We start from the raw sequence: 25878 nt of genomic DNA on the forward strand, positions 1-25878 counted from the left end.
TAAAAAAAATTAATCACTAGCTGAAATTGATAAGATGATTAAAAAAACATGTTGCCGACTTAAACAACATTTGGCCTGGATACTAATTAGTATGACTGAAAAGTTCCTGGGAGGGAAAAATTATTTGATAAAAAAAAATTTTTCTTTACAAATTAGTAAATATAGACTTTTAATAATAAATTAAGACTAAATTAAAATTAACTAGAGAAATTTAAAAATTTTAGTAATTTTTCTATGTCGCATGGAATGTCCCCATAGACTAATTACCCAAAATATAATCCTAGTATTATCAATTAATCATTTTATTACTAGTTCTTGTTATGTCCACCCGTAAATTTTTTCTTTTTAAATTTAAATCAGCCGCGCAGATGGAAGACTTCTCCATGCGCGAAAGCCACAATAAAATAGAAACTACGTGACTGCTGGTTGAATAGCGGGGACTCCTGCAAACTCAGCACCGCGAGCATTTAAAAACGAGAAACGGAGACAGCTCCAGGTCTTTTGTTAATCAATTCGACTTCCGCGTTTAATTGACGGGCCCGTGCCTTGTAGAGTCCTTTGCTTTAATTTGCACTGCACTTAAAGGAAGTTTGGACGCGGTTTAACCGGCAGGCCACGTACTAATTTTAAGTATCTTAGAGAGTCGCATTCTTAAAGTTCTAATTTGCCCTGCACTTAGGCGAGAATTCGGCCAGTAAATAAATCCTAAAGAACCGGAATCTCCACGTTCTAATTTGCTCTGCACTTAGGCGAGAATCCGGTCATTAAGTTATTCAAAATTTCTTAAAAGCTAGTTTTGCGCACTTTACCCTACGGGGGACTGGAGGACGTTAGCTCAATCAAATTAATAAAATTCATTTAATTAAATTACGTTAAAATTCATATTTGTTAAAGTGTAAGAGTTTTAGTGTCTATAAAAATAAATGTCAAGAGAAGTGAAATTTGTTCGAATCAATTCATTTCGTAAAAATAAGCAGCCCAATCCATCTTACTCTATCCGCCGCAAGGACCGATCAGAGGGCCCAACCCAGGAAAAGGCGCTAACAGCAGCCCCGGAATCACGGATCCGGTAATAATTAAAAATCCTGCAAAGAGTAAGTACATCTTTTCTTAATAAAAATCCGTAATCAGTCTCAAACGAAGGCGTGGTAAATTCGTCCGTCGAAACGTCCCACATAAATAATTAAAACAACGGAATTAAAAACTCCGTTGCGTATTCTTTAAGCCGTTAGTCCAAACCTCCACCGTTTACGCTACCACTTAAACGTCCTTGGACATAACATAAAGAACACTGGTGGCAGCGGTGGGATTCGAGTACGAAATTATTTAACTTTCGTTTGAGAAAATTTAAATTCTCTAAAAATTATTCTTCTTTTCGTTTTCGAACTATCTAAGTTCTTATTAAAATCGAGTAAATTCCACTGTTAAGTAAATTTTAATTTTGACAGTTTAAAATCTCTCTCTTTAAAAACTAAATTTATCAGTTTCTTTTATTCTTAAATTTTATAAATTTTCAAGTCTTATTTAAAATTCGAAAAATCTTTTCATATATATCATTAACTCCAGAAATTCAAAATTTTGCTTAACAAATTTTTTTGTTCACACCAAAATTTTCTTATAATTCGCTAAAGAATTTAGTTTGCATTTTTTTGGAGTTATAAAATTTAAAATAAAATCATTTCTTTTCATTCTAAATCATCTTTTTCATTCCTATAATTTTCCTTTCTTAATCTAATAATAAAATAAAGATTCGCTGACGTTTCTTTATTCGAGGTGCGGTTCGCATCACGCGGAACTCGCACGTGTATCTCTTGTCAGCAGAAATATTGCACGTCCGTTTAAAGAATTTTTGTTTACTAATTAAGCAGTTTACGGATACTATTTTAACTTCTATTACTCGAATTTTATTTATAGAAGTTCATTTTTGTCTTTCATCATTTTAATCTATTTTTAGAAATTAGTTAACAAGGACTTATTTTGGGTAAAAATTATTTTGAACCCTTTACACTTATATTTTACACATTACGAGAAGGGTGCTTTGAATTTAGCACCTTCTCTACACAAAGGTTTCCAGTTCTGGAAGGGTGCTTAACAGCACTTTCTTTAGCTGAGAAAACTTTCAAAAACTTAACTCTTGGGAAGGGTGCTTTGAATTTAGCACCTTCCCTCGATCACACTTTATCTGACTAAAAATAAAATTTTTACCAAAATAAGAAAGAAAATTTAAAAAAAATTCGAAATTTTTTTATCTATTTGTTTTTATATATATAAAATTTTTTCCCTTTCTCTTCGGAATCTCTGCTGACACGAGATGCTACTATTTGAATAACAACATTTTTTTTTGTATATAATTTTTGTGATACTGAATATTTTTGTTGAAATTTCTTTCCCTCGTTTGTAATATTAAAAATTTTTTTGGGGAAATCAATTTATTTACAAAATTTTGGTTTTGCGATCGGTTACTGCGTCGACTACTTGACGTTTTTATTTTTTGATGCTGTAGAAATTTTTTTTTGAAAACTTTAAAGAGCCGATGGGAAAGAATAGACGTTCGGGCTATCGATATCACTTAAAACAAGTTCATTCAGATTTTATCAACGGCAAGGTATATCACCGCCCGTTGATAGAAACTAAATATTGGGAAGAAGATACTGAACCCGCGAAGAACGTAACCGATAAAAAGGCTGGTGGGCCAAAGATTATAGAAAACGTTAAAGCCGTCGCGGAACTTTACGAAACAATATTAAAGATTCGCCAAATCCAAGCCCCCATCAAAGCGCCGTTCGAGTACAAACTCCATCCGATCGACCCTAAATCTCCACCTCGAACCTAAAAACCTAAATTCTTATCCGCTCATCTTTCTTTCAAATCTTCGAAAATTGAACTCCAAAGAGCTCACATAAATAGAAAACTATTAGAAATTTTTTTGTTATTATAAAATCTTGTTATAGACTTACATTAATTCATTATCTTACATTCCGCTGAGTAAGCGAAATTTAAATTTAACTTCAGTCTTTAGTGTTCATACATTGGTGTAATTTTACTCCAATCTTATTTGAAATTTCGTCTGAGATTTTTATATTTAAAATTTTTTATATTCAATTTTTTTATATAAAACTAATAATAAAATTCAAAATTTTTTTGCTGGAAACTAGGAATTGGTCAAGGTGTTAGAATTTCCTTTCAATTTTATTCATTACTGTCTGAGTAAAATATTTGATTCTTCCTTTATTACTATCTTGAAATTGCTTATAGTAAACACACGTCCTTCAACTCTTCCGTGTCTATCCGTCCGTACTCAACATTCTGTAACTCTATATACACGATAGCTAATCTTTTCCTCCGGTTATTGCACTCAACAGCTGCGACCTACTTACCTAGTGACCGATAAAAATACATCGCGATTTAAATCAAATAAAATTCGATTTTTAATTTTTCCTTTATTTTGAGTTCTTCGAGCGAAAAGTTCCTTCCCAACCTTCGTCTAAATTCAAACTTTACCCAGAATAGTCAAATTTTACTTCAAGTTAGATCACACTAGAACCGTGGAACCCTTCGAGGACGAAGAAGGAACGTTTTTGTCCCTTGTTCGAACGATTTTCCGTTCGGAATCATGGCTAGGAGAACTTTCCGCGTAGACACCTCTATAAACGAGGAACTTCTTAACACTCAAATTCAAACATTGGCCAAAGAGCTACACGATGCCCCTCCCTATTTTAACGGGGAAGGGCCAAACGCAGTAAAAGATTTCGAATTGTTCGATGGGATAGTAAGAAATTGGCTACCGAGCATCCCAGCAGACAACCAAGACTTCTTCGCCCGTCGTATAGCCCAAAAACTATATGGACGAGCCAAGAGATTGGTTGAACATGTCGAATTAGGCTCGGTAGAAGATATCTTACTAGTCCTAGGTCGAAAACTCAAAAGAGGCGACCCATATATCACGTGGCAGAAAAATCTAGCTGCTGCGGCCCCAAAAGATACGGAAAACATCGAAGACTTTTATTACCGGTTAAGCGAGATGGTTCGTCGTATAGAGCTCAATGCTCCCGAAGCTGATAGGGCCGTAGTAAAACGTACATTTGAGAAAACAGCGGCTACTACCCTATACGAATACCTACCAGACTTCTTACGGTGCCTATGTAAAATAAGAAGAGCCGAAACGTTAAATGACATGTATCTCGCCATCGAAAACGACGCGTATAGAAGACCGGAACGAAGACGATCTATGAGAGATGATGGACTCACTCCCGGAGAATCACTTCCATCCTCAGTGGAATTTCACCGACGACCCGGACAAGATGGTAACCGACATTATCCGCAAATGCCGAGATCTTCTCGTGATTATGACGATCGTGGTAATTATCGCGAATTACCCCGCACCTTGGCATATCAAGAATATAGTCAAGGTCCAAGAACAAGCGCTCCTCGGTATTACGATGACCCATTTCCCGACACATATGAAGACTACGCTCCTGACAGTCACTACGGCGCGGGTTATCAAGTAGAACAACAAATGATGGGCTCTACTTTCACGTTCGGAACCGAGCGAAATACACAATATATGCCTAAGACTCAAAATTATTATCAACCGCGACCTTTCCAAAATTACAACCAAAATCGTTTTCATCCGGGAGTACCAGGTCCTACAAAGAGGGCGGTACGCTTTGAAGAAGACGAAGATTCGGAAGAGGCAAAATTACGGCACAAATCGGACCCAACGATAATTTGTAACTGTCCATTTTGCCGAAAAGGAGAACGTCGAGACGCGTACGATCCTTTAAACGGATCGGGCGCTCGTCAACCGGAGGCAATGGCGAGTATGCCCGTCCAGTCTCCGTCTACTTCAGCGAGGACTCCCAACAATTATCAGCAATATCCAAGGAGTCAATACCGAAATTATCAAAATCAATACCCTCGATCAATCCTGCAAAATTCCCAGAAGCAGGTCTTAGAACATCAATCGACTATGACGGAACCAATGTCTCTACCGAGACCAGAACAACAACCAATCCAAAACAACTTGACGTCATCAGCAGGACAGCAGAATCCTCAATTGATGACCGCAGGAGAGCTACGAGCCCAGGCGAGGACGAACCAAAGTGCCTAACTATAGGAAGAGGCCCTACAGTCCATCTACGTAGTCCAGGACTTCGAAAAGGCGGAGTAAACGCCCTTCTCGACACCGGTTCCGACCTTAACTTACTCTGCATCGAAGAACTGTGCGACGAAGTCCCCTGTAACATCGAAGATACAGGAGTAGTTGGAGGTATAGCTACAAGCTCAATGCCTATAACCCGTTCTATCAGTCTAAAAATATTCGGAGTTAAAATCACGTTCCATCTCGTACCAAAACCACCCGGCGGTTATAAAGCTATTCTCGGAAATGAATTTTTCATTCAAAATCGCGTAACTATCTCGTTTTACTGGAATACTCTAGTAATGAAAAACAGACCTATTCAACCAATACCGATCATCAACCCACGAAGGTTCCCCGAGCAAAAGATCCTCGCTCTAGGAACTGGGCCAAAGGTATATATCTCGTGTAATCTGCTCCTAGGTAACTGCCAGCGATTCTTCATCGATACAGGCGGGGATGTATGCCTCGTCAATGTATCCGCGTTAAAACCTGAAACAATTATCGACACCGGAAAAGCTAGGAAATTCCGAGGTCTCAGCGACAGTACCTTTGAGACCCTAGGAGTAGTTAAATTGAAAATTCTCAATATCGAAGTCGAATTTCAGGTTTGTCGGGAGGATTTACCATTCCCCGGAGTGGGAATCCTGGGAAACAATTTCCTTGAAACCGAAAAAGCTGAAATCTCGTATGACAATCAAACTTTGGTTTTGTTATCTTCTCCAACAAAAACAACCTCTTTTAGCCTTAAAACAAAGCCCTCTTCAAGCTACACAGTACCACCTCGTATGAAAATGGTAGTAGCAATACCAGTCCAAGACTTCGAAAAGAACGAGGGATATCTCCCTCGAATGAAACTTCCGGATGGAGTCCTTGGAGGAGAGGCCGTCGTCAAGGTAGAGGACGGTTACGCCACGTGTATGGTCATTAATCTTAATTCAAATCCAGTCGACATAGACATCGGACCCCAAGCACTCGAAGATTTCGAGTTCAGTAACCCTAGTTCAGACGGGGACGAGTCCGATGACCCTTCCATCGAAAATTCTAGTCGTATAGCCAATCCGGAAGTACGCATTAAGACCATACTTCAGAAAATACCCCTAGGTCATCTAAATGAAGAAGAAAAAGAACAAGTCCAAGAGCTCATAGAAAAAATCACGACGTCTTTCATCTTCCCGGAGACAAGCTGGGTTGCTCGAAAAATTTCACCTGCCGGATTGAAACCACCACCAATGAACCGGTGAGAATAAAACAGTATCGATTTCCCCCAGAGCATCGGGAAGAAATCTCCAGGCAGGTCGAAAATCTCGAAAAACAGGGAATAATTCGAAAATCTAACTCTCCGTACAACTCACCTTTGTGGATCGTACCAAAAAAATCTAATGATCCTTCTATAAAAAAATATAGAATGGTTATCGACTTCAGGCAACTAAATAAAATCACTAGAGGAGATGCCTATCCTCTACCTCTAATTATCGATATTTTAGACCAGTTAGGCGACGCTAACTTCTTCAGCGTCTTCGATCTCGCCATGGGTTTCCACCAGGTCCCAATGCATCCCGCGGATGCGCCAAAAACGGCATTTTCGACCCCAGATGGCCACTGGGAATATTGTTGCATGCCTTTTGGCCTAGAATGCGCTCCATCTATCTTCCAACGAATGATGGATTCCACCTTAAGCGGGTTAAAAGGGACGGAATTATTTATTTATATCGACGATTTAGTTAGCTATGGTAAAACCCTAGAAGAACATGGGGTGAGAGTGCAAAGATTATTCAATAGATTGAGAGAAGCGGGTCTCACTCTCCAACCTGAAAAATGTAAATTTCTCTGCCCGGAAGTAGACTATTTGGGTCACGTAATAACAAAAGAGGGTATAAAACCAGACCCGAAAAAAATTTCATCACTCAAAAACGCGTCGCGACCTAGAAATCATACAGAAGCCAGAAAATTTATGGGACTCGCCAATTATTATCGTAGATTCATCCAAAATTTCGCGGAAAGGGCTAAGCCCATAACAGATCTTACGCGAAAAACGAAACCTTTCATATGGACTGAAGAAGCGCAAACGGCATTTGACGATATCAAAAATGCCCTCTGCGAAGATTCTTTCCTTAAATACCCAGATTTTAACAAACCTTTCATCCTAGCTGTCCATGCGTCGGACTCGGGAATATCCGGAATTCTCAGTCAAGCGACGACAGTGGGGGACGATCCGGAAAAAGATGGAGAAAAAATAGTCTCTTGCGTTTCAAGGGTATTTCACGACACCGAAACCCGATATACTGACGTAGAAAAAAATGCCTTGCAATAGTTTACGCAATTCAACAATTCCGACCGTATCTACAAAAACATTTTACTCTAATAACCAGTAGCCCTTGCGTTACCTGGTTAAGGGATAGCGCAACTGTCACCGAAAGACAAGCTAAATGGCGCTCTAAATTAAGTAGATACAAATTTAACGTCGTAGTCCGGCATAAGATCACCGAGCAATACGCGGAAGGGCTCTCTTACAACCCGGAAGGGCGTCCAGAATCTCCAGAACTCACAATAAATAATAATACCGAAAATAATCCTCTAGCGTTACCGATTTCTGCTTTAACAAAACCAAAAAGATTAAATAAAAATCTCTCGGATGAAGAGGCGATTCAATCGGTCAAACGCCCCGGTCGCCCTATCGAATCAAAAAATAGACCACGAGTCAGCAGCGCTCCCGAAGTAAGAGAAACAATTGCCTCTCGACTTAGGAAAAGAGAAATGGGAAAAACACGAGTCCCACCAAAAGTGAATTATCACGAAACCAGCGATCTAGATATAACCTCAGAAGATCCGAAGATTCAAGAAGCCGGAAATGAAGAACAGGGGGACGACGAGGTTTTCCTGCCAGGACCAAGCACAAGTAATAAAACACCTGACATTGGCCAAGAGGGGGACGACGAGGCAGAGAAGGATGAAGCAACTGAAAGTGACAGCGAAATGAGGGTTCCACAAAAACAACGACGGTCAACGCACGAATTAATAGAAATGTTTGATGAACTCCTCAAAAGACGGCCACCACCGGAAAACACCCATCGGGAGCGAGCTCTAGAGAAAATCCGACGAGAAGAAGCGATATTCAACTACACTCCCCAAGAGTTAGCCGAATTAAAACGAACAAGTTCTGAGACAGCAAAAACAATCCACCAAGCACTCAGCAAAATACCTCCACTCTGGAGTAATGAAGAAGACTCGTTAGACAATGACACTGCAACCGAAATTAATGTCGACGAATTTCTAAGAGACAACAGCGAAAACCCTGAGGAAGGATCAAGCAGCGATATCAGTCCAGAAGAAACCGGAAAAAGCGGAGATTCCAGCGGAGCAGAAAAGCCCATCATCATAGAACCAGAGCCCTCGACTGAAATAGACGACATTAATTTCAGAAACGTCACCGATACATACGATAGAAACGAGTCAAACATAAATACTTTCACTCCCCAGAACGTAAACAGATCGCGATTCGCGGGATATTTAGGAGACGGTCCAGAACCCCGAACCCCAATCTTCGGAAGAGTCCTCATTCCCGATGAATTAGCGGCCATGGGGATCCATTATGACCATGTTAGTAGCCAAATCGTAGACGAAAACGGCGAAGCAATAACCGAAAGGGCCGGAACCGTATCGGCCAACCCAAATAACACACTTATCGAAACGGAATCAAAACTAAATAATTCACAGGTTAATAATAATATTAAATCACTTAGCAATTCGGAAAAGCCTAGCGATTCCAATAAAATTAGACGCGAAACAACTACAAGCGGGAATAAAACAGTGGGGGATGACGTAGGGAACAGCCGATTCGGACCACCATTTGTCGCCTACGACCCTCCAACTTTCGAAGAGGCTGAAGATATTTTTGCTGAAAGGCGCCATCGACCAAGAATATCTTCACCCTCGAGTTCAGACGAAAGTATACCGCCAAAAGGATCCGACATAAAAATCAAATTTTCAACCAGCCGAGACGGGCTTACTTACGCTCGAGACCACTTAGTACACTTTTTAGCAGCTGATTGCGAAATAATAAAACCCGTAGCGAAGCTGCTCCGCGACTTAAAATTTATAAATGCCGATGACCTTCACGCCTCAAAGCCTACAAAGGGGGACGTATTCGTCACCAAGCTAGGTCGTTGTGAAATCTTTACGGTATTTATCAAAACAAAACATTTCGAAAAATTAGACCCTATCGACCTGATCGAAGGATTGAGAAATCTTCGACAGTCAATGCACAAACACGACATTCATTCGTTTCGCTGTGCAAAGCAGGGGGACGAATTTGACGACTTAGACATAAAAGCCTATTTATTACACGAACTAAGAGACTGTCCAATAACAATTACCTTGTGCGAAGGGAACGTCGAGGTACCAGACGAATCCCTTCGAACAAAAATAATTGAGGAAAATCATAACAGCTTAATAGGGGCCACAAAGGTGTGGTAAAAACATATTGGCGTATTCGCGAAAAATATTACTGGCCAGGAATGAAAGATAAAATCTACAATTATATACGAGCATGCGAGATATGCCAGAAAAATAAACTCACGCGAATAAAAACCAAACAGCCTATGTTCATCACAGACACACCCTTCGAACCTTTCGAAAAATTAGTATAGATACGGTAGGACCCCTGCCCATGACCCCTGACGGAAATGTACACATCCTAACGATCCAGGATAATTTTTCTAAAGCAGCTGCGGCAGTTCCTCTCCCTGATATCAGAGCAGTAACTGTTGCAGATGCCCTGCGAAATCATTATATCGCTCTTTATGGGTGCCCTCGCGTAATTCTATCAGATAAGGGCACCTCATTTACAAGCAAATTAATTCAACAGCTAGCCAAAGCACTGAGAATTCAAAGAATAATAACTTCCTCCTACTATCCACAATCGAACGGAGCCTTGGAACGATCTCGCCAGCCTTTAATCGACTACCTCCGGGCTTATGTAGATAAATTCAGTAACTGGGATCGGTATGTCCCAATGGCAATGTTGAATTATAACACCACCGTGCACACAGCCACAAAATTTACACCATACGAAATTTTGTACGGAAGAAAAGCCCGAAGTCCAACTCAATTTCCGGACTTCAGTAAAATCGAATCATATAACGATTATCTAGCAGACTTAATTAGTCGAATTTCCGAAATTCAACGAATATCTGCGGAAAATTTAACGAGAGCTAAACACGAGTCTAAAATCCGATTCGACAAACATATACACCCAACAAAATTTAGTGTAGGAGACCTCATATACACGTTGAAGGAACCTAGAAAAATAAATTAGACCTTTACTATACCGGTCCATACGAAATAGTCGAAATAAATGAAATGGGAAATTTAATAATAGAAAAAGAAAATGGGAAACGAAAATTACTCCACCCGAATAAGGCTAAACGAGCCAGCCGCGAAAAATTTGACTAAAAAGAAACCCAAGTTGTTTGTTTCAGTATATAAGAGCCAATACAATTTCAACATGAACACCGTACTACTTCTCTTCTTGGGACTGGGGTATCTGGCATGGAGCGCAGGAGAAACGAAAATAAAGCCAATGGAGGCCAACCCAGGCCTACTCTACGATCCATTCAAGAAAATACATCTGATCCGCGAAGAATGGCAACTCATTAGTTCAATCAACATCGACAAACTGGTGAATATGTACCCACATTCGAACCAAAGTTTATGGGAAGCCTACGGAATATGCTCAACGAAATTCAATCATTCAATCTGCACATCATATTTGAGGGTCAACAGCCATAGAGAAATACAAGCAGAACTTCAACAAGCTCAACATCGGCTAAGACAACTCCTCGAGGACCCACAACTAGAAGAGTTCGACTCACAAAACCGCACAAAAAGAGCCCCCTGGTTCGGATTCGTAGGTACAATAGCTCGAGAACTGTTTGGGACCATGAACTACAGCGACAAAGAGCACATCATCAAGGAAATAGACAATCTATATCAAAACAATAGGGAATTAATACACCTATCCCAAAACAACACTCACATCATCAAGAGTGAAATAAATGAGATCCTTAAACACGAATCAAACATAACCGAGAGGATCAAGGAACTGGTCCGAACATCAGCCTACCTCAAGCATGCAATAAATAAACAATTGAGCGATCTACAAAGAATCCAATTGTTCTCAATGGCTGGAGACGAACATATTCACCTGATGACCAACCATCTACGTATTCTAAACAACGCAGAAAAGATTATAGAAGAAGCGAAATGGGGTAGACTCACCTATTTAACAGTGTCAGCCAAACAACTGCATCAAGCAACCGCTGACATGATGAAAAAACACCCGACGCTGAACCCACCTCAACCTCTGAATCACATGGACATCAATACACTAGCCAGGGTGTCCACAGTGGAAACAGGAAAAACAAATGGACATTTCCTGATAATAATTACAGTTCCACTATTCGATCAGACGCCATGGTTAGCATATGAGCTGAAATCACTTCCCAAGCCTGAGAAAATTGGAGACCAAATATCAACATTGACAATTCAACCAACATCGAAATATCTCGTGTCAGAACCATCGTTTGATGAATATTTTCTCGCTGAACAAGATTATATCAACAACTGCAAGCCAATCGGACCAGACATGGCATGCCCACCAGACCTCGTGTCCAAAACAACCAAGTTGGTGAACGAGGTAGATTGCGAGATGGAATTATTGATGAATCCGAAAACCAAAAATCTACGGAATTGTAATATAAGAATAATTCCAAAATGCAAATTAACTTGGATAAAAATGAACGAGAAAAACACCTGGGCATATTCGACGTGCAAGGAGGAAAATATTCAATGGAGATGTCCAGGACAAACTGCCGAAAATCAGGTAATTAATAGCACCGGCCTGATACATATCCATCAGGGATGCCAAGCGACGTGTAACGAATACACTATTCGTGGGATTGCCAGAGAATCAACAAAGATAGACCTCATTGCCCCGAGTTTTAACCTATCCTTAGAAACGTTAAACTCGAGCCTGAAAACCAACAACGCAGCTCCAAATTTGTTCGCACAGAATCAAGATCCAGCTACGATTATCGACAAATTCGAACCTTGGGGCCAAGGATTGGAAGAAAACGAAGAGAAAATGTCACTAATTGCCCTGGATCATCAAAAAGAAGAAATTAGTCGGAAGATAACTATAGGAACAGTATCAACTGTTGGAATAATATCACTTATAATTGGGGGATAGCCATACAAAAACTGGCCGCCGATTTCTATTGAAACCTCGCCAGACCAGCAGAAAAGACGAAAAACCAGTCGTAATCGAACTGAAAACATTCGAAGAAAAATCATCAAGCCTGCCAGAAGCCAACGAACCACTTCCAACAAGAACCGATGTCGACAACGAGATGAACGTCTCCATGAAAGCTAAAATAACAACCAAAGAAGCTCCAGAGATCGTCAAAACACCAAAGAAACCAAAAACATTCCGATTAAGAGACTACAAATCACCAATTTAGAAGAAAAACCCAGCATCAATGAAAGAATTATTACATAATCAAACCGATGGCTCTTTTGCGGAAAAAGTAAGAAATAACTTCAAAATTATAATAGAATCCTTTCTTTCCTATATAATTTCGTTTTACAAAAATAATAGTAAAATTCTTCATGCCAAAAACGAGTCAACAGTTTGAACAAATAATCTAATCTAAAATACAAAAAAAAAAAAAAAAAAAAAAATTTTTTTTACCTTCATAGATAGTTGATAGTATAATGAAAATCAGTAAAATTATCCGAATTATGAAAAGTTTTGCTGCTTTATGACTCACAAGACCGAAAATAAAATTATCTCCGGCCTTGGGGGGACGAGCGAGAATAACGCAAAACGTTATTTCAAAATCTCTTTTCCGAAAACAAAAATTTTCTTCCTCCTTCCAAATAATTCTCCCAATCATAGTTTTCATTTTACTATCACTATAATTATATATTACACATTATTTTACTATTGCCATTTTATCATTATACGTCATAATAAATATAACTACTTATTATAACTCTATTATATCTATTATATTACATTTTATACATTTTATATGTTATAACTGAGTATTCAACAAAATTTTATATGTATATTAATTATATTATTAATATAATACTTTAACATTAATTATACTTTATAATGATTTTAAGAAAATCGAGCTAACGTCACTCATTAAAATCGTTCCAAATTATTAAATCATAAAGATTTGTTTCTCTTTGTAAAATTCTTATTTCGAACACTCAATATTCAATAAGAGTGAGTATAAGTAAGAAAGAGAACAGGAGGAGTCCTCTAGCGGTAATTATAAAAGAACTGCTACATCAAGCAAAGTAGCTTACCGACACTCGCTCAATTACAGTCGCCTCTCGGTAAGCCACGCCTACTACACCACAACCGTGCCGCCTTCAATGCATGCTCCACACACAACTCACACGTACATACATATACGAATATAATTATATACATGTACCGATATCTACCCTCCTCTCGTACCACCTTTCCAGAATTAATTCAAAAAAATTTTTCTTCTCTTATCCTTATTAATCGAAATTATTCCTTTTATTTTTGGATTTCACTTTTGTTTTCTTTCTTTCTCTTTATCTGTTTATTTCACTTAATTCCTGTTTCACTTTATTCTTACTTTCTTTCGTATAAATCCAAATTCTACTTACCTTCTTGCTTTTCGTCATAACTACTACGATTATCATTATCATTATTATTAAGAGATGGGAAAAGGGTATAGAGAAAAAGGAGAGAGACAAAATAAAGAGAAAAAGAATACCTTTTATTTTTAAAAATAAATTTATTTATAAAAAAAAAAAAAAAAAAAAAAAAAATTTTTTTTTTACAAATATACTTTCCTTCTCTTTATCTACATATATTTTTTTCTTTATTTTACTATTTGGCTACTATTGGCTCGGCCCCGGAATGCAGAGAGGGGACCTGACATCAGCTCTTCTCGCGCGACCGATGACACTCAATACGCCTAGCCTGCAACAAAGAAGCAAACAAAAGATAAAATAATCTCCAACAATCAGAATGCTGCTTAAGTAGGCATTCCAAAGAAAAACTTGTGAAGTATTTTACAATGACTTACCATCACGTCATGGTGACCAAACCATTGAAGATCGCCTCAATTAAGGCGATCCTCAAACGCCCGATGTCCTCGCTGTTGGGGCACACCATCTCCTCAAGATCCGAAGATCCCGCTAAACCTTCGGCGCCTTGCAGGCAGAAAAAGGTCGCCGCTTCCACGATCTCCGGAGGGAGTGGACCAAACACGTCCATGAATCGAGAAGCCAAAAGCAACGCCCGGCTTGGATTCACCGGACGTGCCAAAGCCTTCAAGATTTCAATGCCCGCTCTTATGTCCTAGAAGAAAAAAAAAAAAAAAAAAAAAAAATATATTTTCTAATGAGAAGGGTACCTTTTCTGTTTATTCTTCTCCTTTCCTTCACTTTTTCTATTCCTTCTCCCACTGAATGCATCAAAATTTAACTTACCTTCTCCCCGTGAACCATTACGGCCATTTGGTACCACGTACCATACGCCTCAAAATTCCTTCCAGCAAAATACATCGCGACAATCAGAACTCACGCTACTCACTGCCGAGACGATACGGACACTCGACACGGCTTCGCGAAATCGAGAGGCGAGAAGGATTAGCCACCCGTCAGCATATTATGCAGTGCGAGATTAAAATAATAAATTTAAATTTAAATATTCGCGCCAGATGACTTTACTCACTACTCTTTTAATAGGTTAAAATACATTAAATAAAATTTGTAAGTGGCTATCGCTTATGGGGAAGGTGGCCATAGGAAAACCGAAAAACTATACTAGCTTTTCGCTTTTCCGGGGGAATGTTATGTCCACCCCAAAATTTTTTCTTTTTAAATTTAAATCAGCCGCGCAGATGGAAGACTTCTCCATGCGCGAAAGCCACAATAAAATAGAAGCTACGTGACTGCTGGTTGAATAGCGGGGACTCCTGCAAACTCAGCACCGCGAGCATTTAAAAACGAGAAACGGAGACAGCTCCAGGTCTTTTGTTAATTAATTCGACTTCCGCGTTTAATTGACGGGCCCGTGCCTTGTAGAGTCCTTTGCTTTAATTTGCACTGCACTTAAAGGAAGTTTGGACGCGGTTTAACCGGCAGGCCACGTACTAATTTTAAGTATCTTAGAGAGTCGCATTCTTAAAGTTCTAATTTGCCCTACACTTAGGCGAGAATTCGACCAGTAAATAAATCCTAAAGAACCGGAATCTCCAAGTTCTAATTTGCTCTGCACTTAGGCGAGAATCCGGTCATTAAGTTATTCAAAATTTCTTAAAAGCTAGTTTTGCGCACTTTACCCAACGGGGGACTGGAGGACGTTAGCTCAATCAAATTAATAAAATTCATTTGATTAAATTACGTTAAAATTCATATTTGTTAAAGTGTAAGAGTTTTAGTGTCTATAAAAATAAATGTCAAGAGAAGTGAAATTTGTTCGAATCAATTCATTTCGTAAAAATAAGCAGCCCAATCCATCCTACTCTATCCGCCGCAAGGACCGATCAGAGGGCCCAACCCAGGAAAAGGCGCTAACAGCAGCCCCGGAATCACGGATCCGGTAATAATTAAAAATCCTGCAAAGAGTAAGTACATCTTTTCTTAATAAAAATCCGTAATCAGTCTCAAACGAAGGCGTGGTAAATTCGTCCGTCGAAACGTCCCACATAAATAATTAAAACAACGGAATTAAAAACTCCGTTGCGTATTCTTTAAGCCGTTAGTCCAAACCTCCACCGTTTACGCTACCACTTAAACGCCCTTGGACATAACATTCTGAATTTATTATTGAAAACTAACAATTATGAGCCAGCATGAAATAGTGGTGACCTTCAGCCGAGATGACGGCCTGGCTGATGTCGCCAACCCGAGGAATAATTGAGACCTGAGACGTACCTGGAGTTATACTGATATTCGTTTTCCGATCCTTTGATGATCTGTTACTCCGCGTCTTCAGGTACTGGTATGAATTTTTCCCTCCGTGAGGTACACTTGATTGGCGGCAAATCTCTGGTCACCGACTCTGCACTCTGGATATTTATCTACCCTGTAACCGCAAATCAGCAATATAAATTATCACAAAATAAAATTAAAACAAGCTGACATCTAGGTCTAGCAAGCAAATTCGTAAAACAAATCCGTAAAAGCTGAATAGAAATAATTACCTTTGCTGGATATTGGTGAATTTGCGTGTTTTCCATTCAAGCTACTCAGTCACAATGACTATTCCCAAATTTTGATCTTTGTTTTCTGTTTTCTCTGCTCTCCCACTTGCGAAGACGCCGGGTTCTCCACCTTGGGCCTCGCTTACTAGTTTCAAGCTATGGCTATGAAAGCTTTAGATCACAGCACACTGAGACCTGTCGATAACTGACTTAGTACCGAAAAGAGGCTTTCACTAGGTAATGATCCGCTACTATTTCTTTTGCTATGAGACTACTATGAGACTGATATTGAATCGATTAAGCTCCGTAATTTTTGAGAAATCTCATAAATGAAACTAGAAAAAAAATTTCTTCTGAGATAACTTCTGATCTAATGTATTAATCAATTCCGAAAACTATTGAGCATCTAATCTCAGAAAACAACATTAATTGCTGCAAATTGCAGTCAAATCAGTTTATTTGTTCAAGAGAAAAGATTGTCGAAAAATATGAACGAAAACGTTCTTTGTATATAACTTTGAAATTTCTTCTCGGATCACTAATGAGTGGAAAGTAGTCCTTTCTTGCTTAAAAAAACTGCGTTAAGTGATATTAAACGCATGGATTTTGTCAATCAATTGATTCCTCTGAGAGATATTTATTTTGGAAAAATTCCAAAAAAGTGTTATATTGCCTTAATGCGCACACTGAGAATCGAGATCTATGAACTTTGAATTTTGAAATCAACTAAGTCAGGAATTTTTTAACCTATCAATTTAACATTTACTACCATCGTCAAATATACTTCCAATCCTTGTATTGAACCACAAATTTATTCATAATAATTAAAAGAGTTGACACGATTTTATTGTAATTCCAGTTTCATCTGTAATGGCATTAACATCATCAGGGTTGTATAAAGGCTACGATAGAGCTTTTTGTATAAGAATGAAGTCAACGCTGACGAAAAGAGGATGTCATTTCAAGTCTTCAGGATATCGAGTAAGTATATCTTCTCTTTAAGTTATTTCTGAAAGGAGCATGGAGAAATTTATGAAAAAAAAAATTAGGAAAAGGGTTGACTCTGAAGGCCATCCCTGAAACTTCCCGCTACTTTTGTAATTAAGCGCTCGAAATTGCACTTATTATGTTTTTGAGCTCTTCTAGCTCAAAAATCTAATTTTCGTGTAGTTTTCAGCTCGGAGAGCTCAACAGTTTAATAGGAGTTTAATAAATCACTATTTTTTTAATTTTAAAACCGCCAAAACTTTTGAATAAATGTACCGATTTTCACGCATTTGGCAGCATTCAACGCAGTTTTTCAAATTTTATGATATACTTTCAAACAAAAATTGATTAGATCGGAAATTTCGGTGTAATAAAAAAAAACACTTTTTGTCGATTTTTTTCGTCAACGATAACTCACGAACCAATTAACCGATTTTGACCGGCTTGGTGGCGATCGACGTGGTTTTTTAATGTTAAGAGCTGATTAGTTTTTGGAATTGATCGGTCGAGCCGTTTAAAAGTTATCAAAAAAAAAACCACATTTAAGAAATGTTTTTTCGTTGTTTTTTTGAGATTTCTGAAAATCTACCTGTCCGAATCGGCCCAAACCGTTTTCAAAATATATGTTTAGTCAAGCCTCTTCGATTGGCGTCAACCGCGATAGAATCCGTCAAACCGTTCAAAAGTTATGAGGTTCACACACACACACACACACACACACACACACACACACACACACACACACACACACACACACACACACACACACACACACACACACACACACACACACACACACACACAGACACACACACACACACACACACAGACACACATTTCCGCTGAAAATTCAAAATTTGGCCCAATTAAGGAAGTGCCCAATTAAATCTGCTGTTAAAAATTCTATGAAAATCAAATAAAACATTTACACTCAAAATATCGCAGAAAATGCCCAAACACAGCCCCTGTTAAAAGCGGAACTCAAAATTCCAATTTTAAGAGGTCCTCCAAGGAAGTTACATTTTGGCACACCCTAATATATATATGTCGGAGATGACAATAGCTGGGTTTTTACAAGGGAACGTTGGAAAATCCCAAGCATTTTAGTTTATAACTAGAAATAAACTTTAGCATTTTAATTTTTATGATTTAATCCCTTAAGGAAAGTTTAGTAAGACTCTCTCGGAGCCTTTTATGACGGTCAACTTGGGTTGGAAAGACCACATGTGCGGGTCTAACGTAGCCACGATCGAAGGGACAGCAATACCAAAAAAGACGAGACATTTTTAGAATTTGCAGTACGTAGCTTGTGTATTTTTTTATTTTTAAAGTAATTACTTGAAGGAGCTACAGATAGAAAACAGTTTCTGGTAATAGGAGTTCTTCCTAAACAGTACACGAGAACGGGCTGCTGCTCTTCCGATCGTGGATTCGTTTTCCGACTTAAGTCTCTGATCATTCCTAACGTCAACGTTAATAATATTGTAATTACTTTGATATTGTTTATATTAACCCCGTTTGTCAAACTACAATTGTTTGTATCTAGTAATAATAGTAATAATCATAGTGTAGTGATTCTTTGTTATTGTACGTTATTAATAAGTGATTGTTGATATAAGTGACTATAGTTACATACTGTTAAATTGTATTACCTGTGACGTTGTACCATTAAATTCACAATAAAATGTCCAACAATAATAATGGCAGCGAGAGTTCATCTCAACCCAACGCTAATCCGACATATATATAGACAGACATACAGACAACTTCGCGGGAATAGTCAGAGAAGCTTCCAAGAACCTCAAATCGTCGAGATCTGATCATAACTCGATTTTCGAAAAACGGGGTAAAACCAATAACTTCCCGATTTTTGAAAATTTTCAATTTTCTTTGCGGGAAGTGAAAAATTTGGAAAACGGTTACTCCTGAAAGCCGCCCTTGCAACTGACCGCTAAATCCATACCTAGGCGCTTGAAATCGCAATGATGATGTTTTTGAGCTCATCGAACTCAAAAGTATGACAGAAGTTTCATAGAACACTATTTTTTAAATTTTCAAAACCCAATAACTTTTGAATGAATTAACTGATTCTCACGTGGTTGGCAGCACTCAATGCAGTTTTTCAGTCTCATAACGAATTTTTAAGTTTGAATTGATCAAACGAGGAATGCCAGAGTAACTCCAAAAAAACAATTTTTTCGGTTTTCTTTTGTTCCCGATATCTCTCGAACGAATCAACCGATTTTGACCGGTGTGGCAGCAATCAACGTGGTTTTTAGATGTTGAAAGCTGATTTTTTTTAAATTGATCAGTATAGCTGTTTAAGTTATTTCAAAAAATGTCGGAGTTATGTTAAAAAAACACTTGTTTCCAAATATTTCGTCGACGATATCTGGCGAACCAATCAACTGATTTTAACGTTCGTGGTAGCAATCGACGCGGTTTTTAAGTTCTAATGGTTATTTTCTTTCATCGAACACGATCCAGAAAGAAATGTCGAAGTTATGGAGGAAAAATACTTTTTCGGTTTTCTTATGTTCACGATATCTCCAGAACGAGAAGAATATGTGGTGAGGCTTTCGCCTCTCTGCGAAGAGGCGGATACCTGGGCTCAAAAGAGCTATACTCGCCCGTATATTTGTCCCATTCCCATCATAGTCAAAACACGGACAAGGAAGAACCTCTGCTCTCTTGTGTTTACACACAATCATTGAGCAGCAAAATAGTTACGTGTCATTGTAAGTATTCGTAACTCTATCGACTCCTATCCGTGTGTTCGTATTTGGTTTGGTATTCTCTAAAGCAGCCGTGACGGGTTAGGATCTGGGTCAGCCAGAAGTTCGGGCTGATCCAACTGCTTGCTAGACGTTCTTCGACGTCTGGGAAGAAGACTTTAGTTTCGCGGCCGTTCTCTGTTGTGCCCCATTGTTCTTGCCATCGACGTATGGTTTCAGTTCTTAGGGTTACAAGGCGATGCTCCGCATCTGGCTGCACGGTAACGTTTCCAAGGGTAGCCTGTTTGCCGATATGGAGGTTGTACCGCGCGTACCGTTCGTCTATTACGAGCCAAATGGGCACTGCACCCGCCACTACACATATCTCGTCAAGCGACACATTCTTATAGGCAGTAGTTATTGTTATTAGCGCCTGACGTTGTAGTGCTCGAAGATGCTTCCACTCCTCGACATCGCAACGATCACTTCCCGCCGCCGCCGCATAAGTGACGATAGGCGTAAAGAAACCCCTGTATATGGTGAACATGGCTGGGTATCGCAGCCCCCATTCCGCTCGCGCAATACATCGCATGCGCCCGAATACCCTACTTAGTTTCGCGTGATATGACTTTTCACTTTGAGGCCCTCGTCGAAGTGTACCCCTCAGTATCTAACGCTTGATTTGAATTTGACTGTGGAGTCCCCTATCATTATTTTTGGCGGTTTGTTGTCGTATGTGGGCTTTTTCTGTTTTCCTTTCGCTTCATAGGTGTACGGGCTCTTTTCGTCCTTTCGTGGACCCCATTCCCCGGGTCGCGTGCGGAGACTTTCGATTTGACCTAACGCCCGGCGCGAGCCCATCTAAGTTTTCCGAGTTCGCGGACCCTCTGAGGGTATTTTTAGTCGTCCCTAGGCATCTTCGCCGGTCGATGCTTTGCGAGCAAGATAGGGTAACCCCCCTTTTTACATTTACAATTACCTCTTTTAAGTTCAATCGCGTGAGTTTAACTAAACAGGGTCGCGTAGCTAGGGATGTTAACTGTTTTATTCGTATTGCTTTCGCGGTCTTACGCGAACGCGATCGCGTTCCCGAAATCGCGAGCCGGCGAAACTCGGAAACGCCAGGCAGCATCTCGTTTGGAGAAACGCGGTTGACTACTCTGACGCTTCGTCGGACGGTCGGAGAAGTTAATTTAGAATTCATTTGAGTCCCTCGAGTAATGTGGAAGTAAAAGATACAGGGTGTAGCAGAGCGGCTTGCTCCACCCGGGCGATTGTGTTTCTCGAAACCATGGGTCGCCGGCCGCATGGCACCGCTACGTTAGGAACAGGATTTGCAACCTTCCTGCCACACAAGTCCTCACCACGTCAGTCAAGCTTAGCTTTTAGGTTAGCTGAAAATAAATTTTAAGAGAGAAAAAAGTCGTGTGCGGGGCGTATGCACTACAAGCACACATACACCCACCCACGACTCAGTTCTGGGAGGGAAGGAATTTGGATCCGTCAGATAAGCCACACAGGTACAAGAATTGTGTGAAGAACGTGGCAGTGTGCCTCATGCCACGTCTTCCGGCCCTTACGTGAAAAGACTCGCGGATTAAGTTCTGCATCGGATTCTCGGTTGTCCGGTATGATGGGATATTGGGTTGCTGAGCCTCCCCATGAGGGATCAGCCGGAGGATGATTTTACTCAAATACGCCAGGCTGGTTTACACGACCAGTTCCACAGACCTCCTATGATGTCCGTGCTTGTTGAGCAAGGCGAAAACCCAACTTGCCTTGCGTTGAGTTGTAGTGTAAGCTGAGTTGCCAGTTCATCCTGCATTTATGCACTCATTTTTTAGGTAGCCCTCCCTACCTTTGGTAGCCACCCTCTACCTCGGTAGCCACCCTCTACCTTAGTAGCTCTCTTCTACCTTGGCCCTTTTGGCCTTTGCATAGATTAGATCATAGTGAATCGTACTTTTGGACGCTTCAGCCTGTTGATGTGTATAACCCTTGAGTAACGGGCGAGGTGGTTTCGTAATCATCTACCTTGCACTAGACCTGTACTCTAAATCCGTTACTCTGTGAAGGGCGAACCAACTCAGAGATTGAGCATTGGAAGCATAGTTTTCTTGGTGATAGTTGCAAGGTATGACTAACACCGTACTCGAACAGGAGGGGTCGTAACTCCCCTTTCTCTGGTGTCAGAACTGGAAAAGCCGTCCTATTTAGAGTATACTGACAGAATGGTAATGCCCTCCAAAACTGGAATTATAATAGGGAGCTCCCATGAGGAGAGTTCCTAACAGAGTTCGGTCACTCTTCTTTTCTTTCGCAGAGGTAGCTATTAGTTTCAGTGACGCAATGAAATGCCTTTCAAGTCACTTACTTATAGTGAAACCCACGAAAAGGGTGCTACTTGCTCAATCATAACTCTAATTTTTAAACGTATTGTTTTCCAAAATATAATAAAAGAAAAGAAAACAATAGTTAACGGGTTATGATCACTTTCACCATATCTCCAGAACAAGTCAACCAATTTTGACCGGATTAGCGGTGATCGACGTGATTTTTCAAGCTTAAGGACGGTATAGTTTTTGGGAATCGATCGGGATGGCCGTTGAAGAGTTATTCCAAAAATACCACTTTCAAAAAAAATTTCTCTCTTGTTTTTTTGTGATTTCACAAAATTTATCAAAATCTATCAGTCCGCATCGATTCATATTAAAAAAAATCTAAGTTTGAAGGATCTCTTTAGAACGTCGTTTAGTTGGTTCCGATCGGTTTAGTCGTTCAAGACTTATAAGCGTCACACACACACACACACACACACACGCGCGCGCGCGACTGAAAAAGTATTCTGATCAGACCTGTTATGGCATGAGATGGAAATTGTCCATATCACACTTGATATGGTCTGATCAGGAGTGATATGGCCAAATCAAGATGTAGACAACCTGAAGCACATATAAAATTTATGATTTCTGATTTTATTTAGTTCTTTAGGAAATATGAATGGCACTAATTCGTAGTTCATACGAAATTAATTTTAGTTGTTTGTACAACGTTATTCAAAAATAGATCTACTCTGTAACAGAGTACAAATATCCTACTCTTTTTGGAATTTAACACTTTTGAATATTATGCCCCTACACTAGCAAAGACAAGTATCTGGAAAAGGGACAATTCCGCGGCTATGTGCCATCTATCGAAGACTTTTAATACTAGTTTCAACAGTGCGAAACATGTGATTACTTCATGGTGATGTCTTCGTAACTAACTAATATGTTATTAGATTTATAAATATTTCATTGATTATTCAAATTTTTTCCAAAATTTTCAAATCATTTCAATAACCTGGGAAAAATGGATTAGATATGACCATACCTGATCAGATCTGGCCGAGCAGATCTGGTCAGATCTTTAAATTGTCTCTATTTGATGAGATCTCGTCAGATACAATCAGATATGATCAAATCTAACTATATCTGACCAGATCAAATATTTTATTTTTATTTTTAAGTAAATTCTTTACATCAATTATCGACTAAAATCACTTGATTTTGAATGTAATTTAAACAAAACTATTTTGTTATGATAAAAAATAATTTAAAAAACAATTGAACTGTAATTGCATGACTTTATTGTGACGGTCACCCATCCACGTACTAAATACGCTCAATGCTGCTTAACTTCAGTGATCCCCGTTTTTCTTGAGCTGTCTGGCCGCTGTAATGCTGATGATGTAGCCATGAGGATTTTGCAAAGTTTAAAAAATAATAGATCACTTTAGCATGAATATAATGTAAACATCAATTTCATAATCTATTTTTATCCTTTACCGAATAATGTAATTAATGATTATTGATTGATTAAAAGTCAGGCGGGGGGGTGAAATGGACAGCCCCATAAATTTAGTGACAAATTTTGTTTATTCGGGAGGTTTTTGAAGTGATGTTAGACAATGTTTGTTATTTCTTTTATTTTTCGGAAAATAAAGTTTTTCTACAATTTTTCGAGAATTGTGTGACGTATGTAAGGGTCATATTGTGCCAAATTTCACCATCTTTTTTTTCACTCCTATAAATTTTCTTACATTAAGTCTCCATTCATTTTATATACACTACTGGAAAAAATTAAGGGATCAAAAAAAAATTCCAAATTTTTCGGTAGTTTTCAACAGGCCGTAACTTTGAGAGAAATGGTCGTACAGAAAATAAAAAAAAAGGAAATTGTAGCTCCAAGTGTCTAGTTTTTGGATTAGAACTTCAAAATTTTGTAGCCTTCGCGGTTTCTGAGTAATCGTAGAAAAACCAGCAACAAAAAAATTCTCAAAATTTTTTAGTTTTTTTTTTGGTCTACGGGCGTGGAAAAATTTTTTTAGCTTAACCACCATAAGGATCGGATACTTTGTTTATTTAGCTTTAATTTTTTTTTTTAAACACCCTGATACGTCCACTCCTCGCTGAGATATCTGTCTTCAAATGGAAAAGGATCTTTTTGTCTTTGATTATCGATATCTCAGCAACCAATGATCGCACAGAAAGTTAAAGGTGGGTTTCAAGAACTTGAATGAATTCCCCTTAACGACTGTCCATTGTTTTTTCGAAAAAAATTTTTTTCTTTCCGTCACATGAATTTGAAAATGCAACAAAAAAAGAGCTTTTAGTGGTTTGTTGGAAAATCAAGCGCTGGATCGAAAATATTGAGGAAACCACTAATGTTAAGTGTACCTTTTACAGTTCAATATGTCCACAAAAACCCTACAAAGAATCAAATTAATCCAGCCAGCCGTTTTTTTGTTTCACTTGATCGAATTTTTGAAAAAATTAAAGGATCACGTTTTTTGCTCTGAAAAGCTCATAATTTTTAAAAATGAAAAAAATGGTTTTTTCGAGCTTTTTCCACATTTTCATTCCAAAAAGTGCTTAAATTGAAAAAAAAAAATTTTTTTTTTGAAATTTTTCTCTTGAAAAGTTTAAGAAAACAATTACCGCCGGCATTAGCGTTATCCAAAGCGTACCACGTGGAGGTCGCGCGGTCGGATTTACGCTTCTGTGTGTGTGTGTGTGTGTGTGTGTGTGTGTGTGTGTGTGTGTGTGTGTGTGTGTGTGTGTGTGTGTGTGTGTGTGTGTGTGTGTGTGTGTGTGTGTGTGTGTGTGTGTGTGTGTGTGTGTGTGTGTGTGTGTGTGTGTGTGTGTGTGTGTGTGTGTGTGTGTGTGTGTGTGTGTGTGTGTGTGTGTGTGTGTGTGTGTGTGTGTGTGTGTGTGTGTGTGAGGTATTTCAGGAGAATTGAGACCCGGTGGCTCGTTAGTTCCACCGTATTTAATGACTCCAAACTCATTCTCTGAAGGTTTTTGTAGGTTCAATACCGGGTATTACCACCCCTGTTTTCAATAACGGCTCTCAAACGTTCAGCCATGTTTACGCAGACGGTAATTTGAGGCTGCGGAATGGTATTCCAAATGTGCTGAAGCGCGCGCTCCAAAGCAGCTACGTTCTGCAAATTTGGATACTCTCTGCGCAACCGACGGCCCATTATGTCCCAAACGTGCTCTATGGGGTTGAGATCTGTACTCATTGCTGGGTGTCGCAACAATGTGATGTCATGCCGCTCAAAGAAGCGCCGGGTAATGTTGGCTGTGTGTGGACGTGCATTATCTTGCATCAATATGAACGACCTCAGATGTTGTCGTCTGCGCAGAACAATGGGCCTTAAAATTTGGTCGATGTAACGTCTAGCTGTCAAATTTTCGCGTACAATTACCAAAGGTGTTCTCCAATTTCGTGAAAC

At 39.1% G+C, this 25878-nt stretch overlaps 2 protein-coding genes across 3 annotated transcripts in view; one reads left to right on the forward strand and one right to left on the reverse strand.

The window, feature by feature from the left end:
• LOC141525298 (protein trachealess-like) overlaps window positions 1-25878 on the forward strand; it is a 379682-nt gene that overhangs the window by 221989 nt on the left and 131815 nt on the right. The window contains exon 6 of the mRNA XM_074239724.1: window positions 17258-17379. Coding sequence (XP_074095825.1) covers window positions 17258-17379 — 122 coding nt within the window. The remainder of the gene's footprint in view (window positions 1-17257; window positions 17380-25878) is intronic.
• On the reverse strand, window positions 14112-15689 carry LOC141525306 (uncharacterized). 2 transcript variants are annotated; one of them, XM_074239738.1, is made up of 3 exons: window positions 14681-15689; window positions 14275-14549; window positions 14112-14168 (listed from the first exon to the last, which is right to left on the reverse strand). In XM_074239738.1, the coding sequence occupies exons 1-2, from the start codon at window positions 14753-14755 to the stop codon at window positions 14277-14279; spliced, it is 348 nt and encodes a 115-aa protein (XP_074095839.1). In that variant the 5' UTR covers window positions 14756-15689; the 3' UTR covers window positions 14112-14168; window positions 14275-14276. The 2 variants fall into 2 exon arrangements, with proteins under 2 accessions (XP_074095839.1, XP_074095838.1); XM_074239737.1 differs by having other exon boundaries at window positions 14127-14549; window positions 14681-15687.

This window comes from Cotesia typhae, unplaced genomic scaffold (genome assembly GCF_013202065.1).
Source record: "Cotesia typhae breed Kobodo isofemale line unplaced genomic scaffold, CoteBio_Ctyphae contig_26, whole genome shotgun sequence".
In the NCBI taxonomy this organism is placed as follows: domain Eukaryota; kingdom Metazoa; phylum Arthropoda; class Insecta; order Hymenoptera; family Braconidae; genus Cotesia; species Cotesia typhae.

Excerpts from the sequence above, each read along its gene's own strand:
- LOC141525306 (XM_074239738.1), bottom strand. The coding sequence starts at position 14,755 with ATGTATTTTGCTGGAAGGAATTTTGAGGCGTATGGTACGTGGTACCAA. Across the intron at positions 14,550-14,680 it reads TAATGGTTCACGGGGAGAAG|GACATAAGAGCGGGCATTGA; the intron begins GTAAGTTAAATT and ends TTTTTCTTCTAG.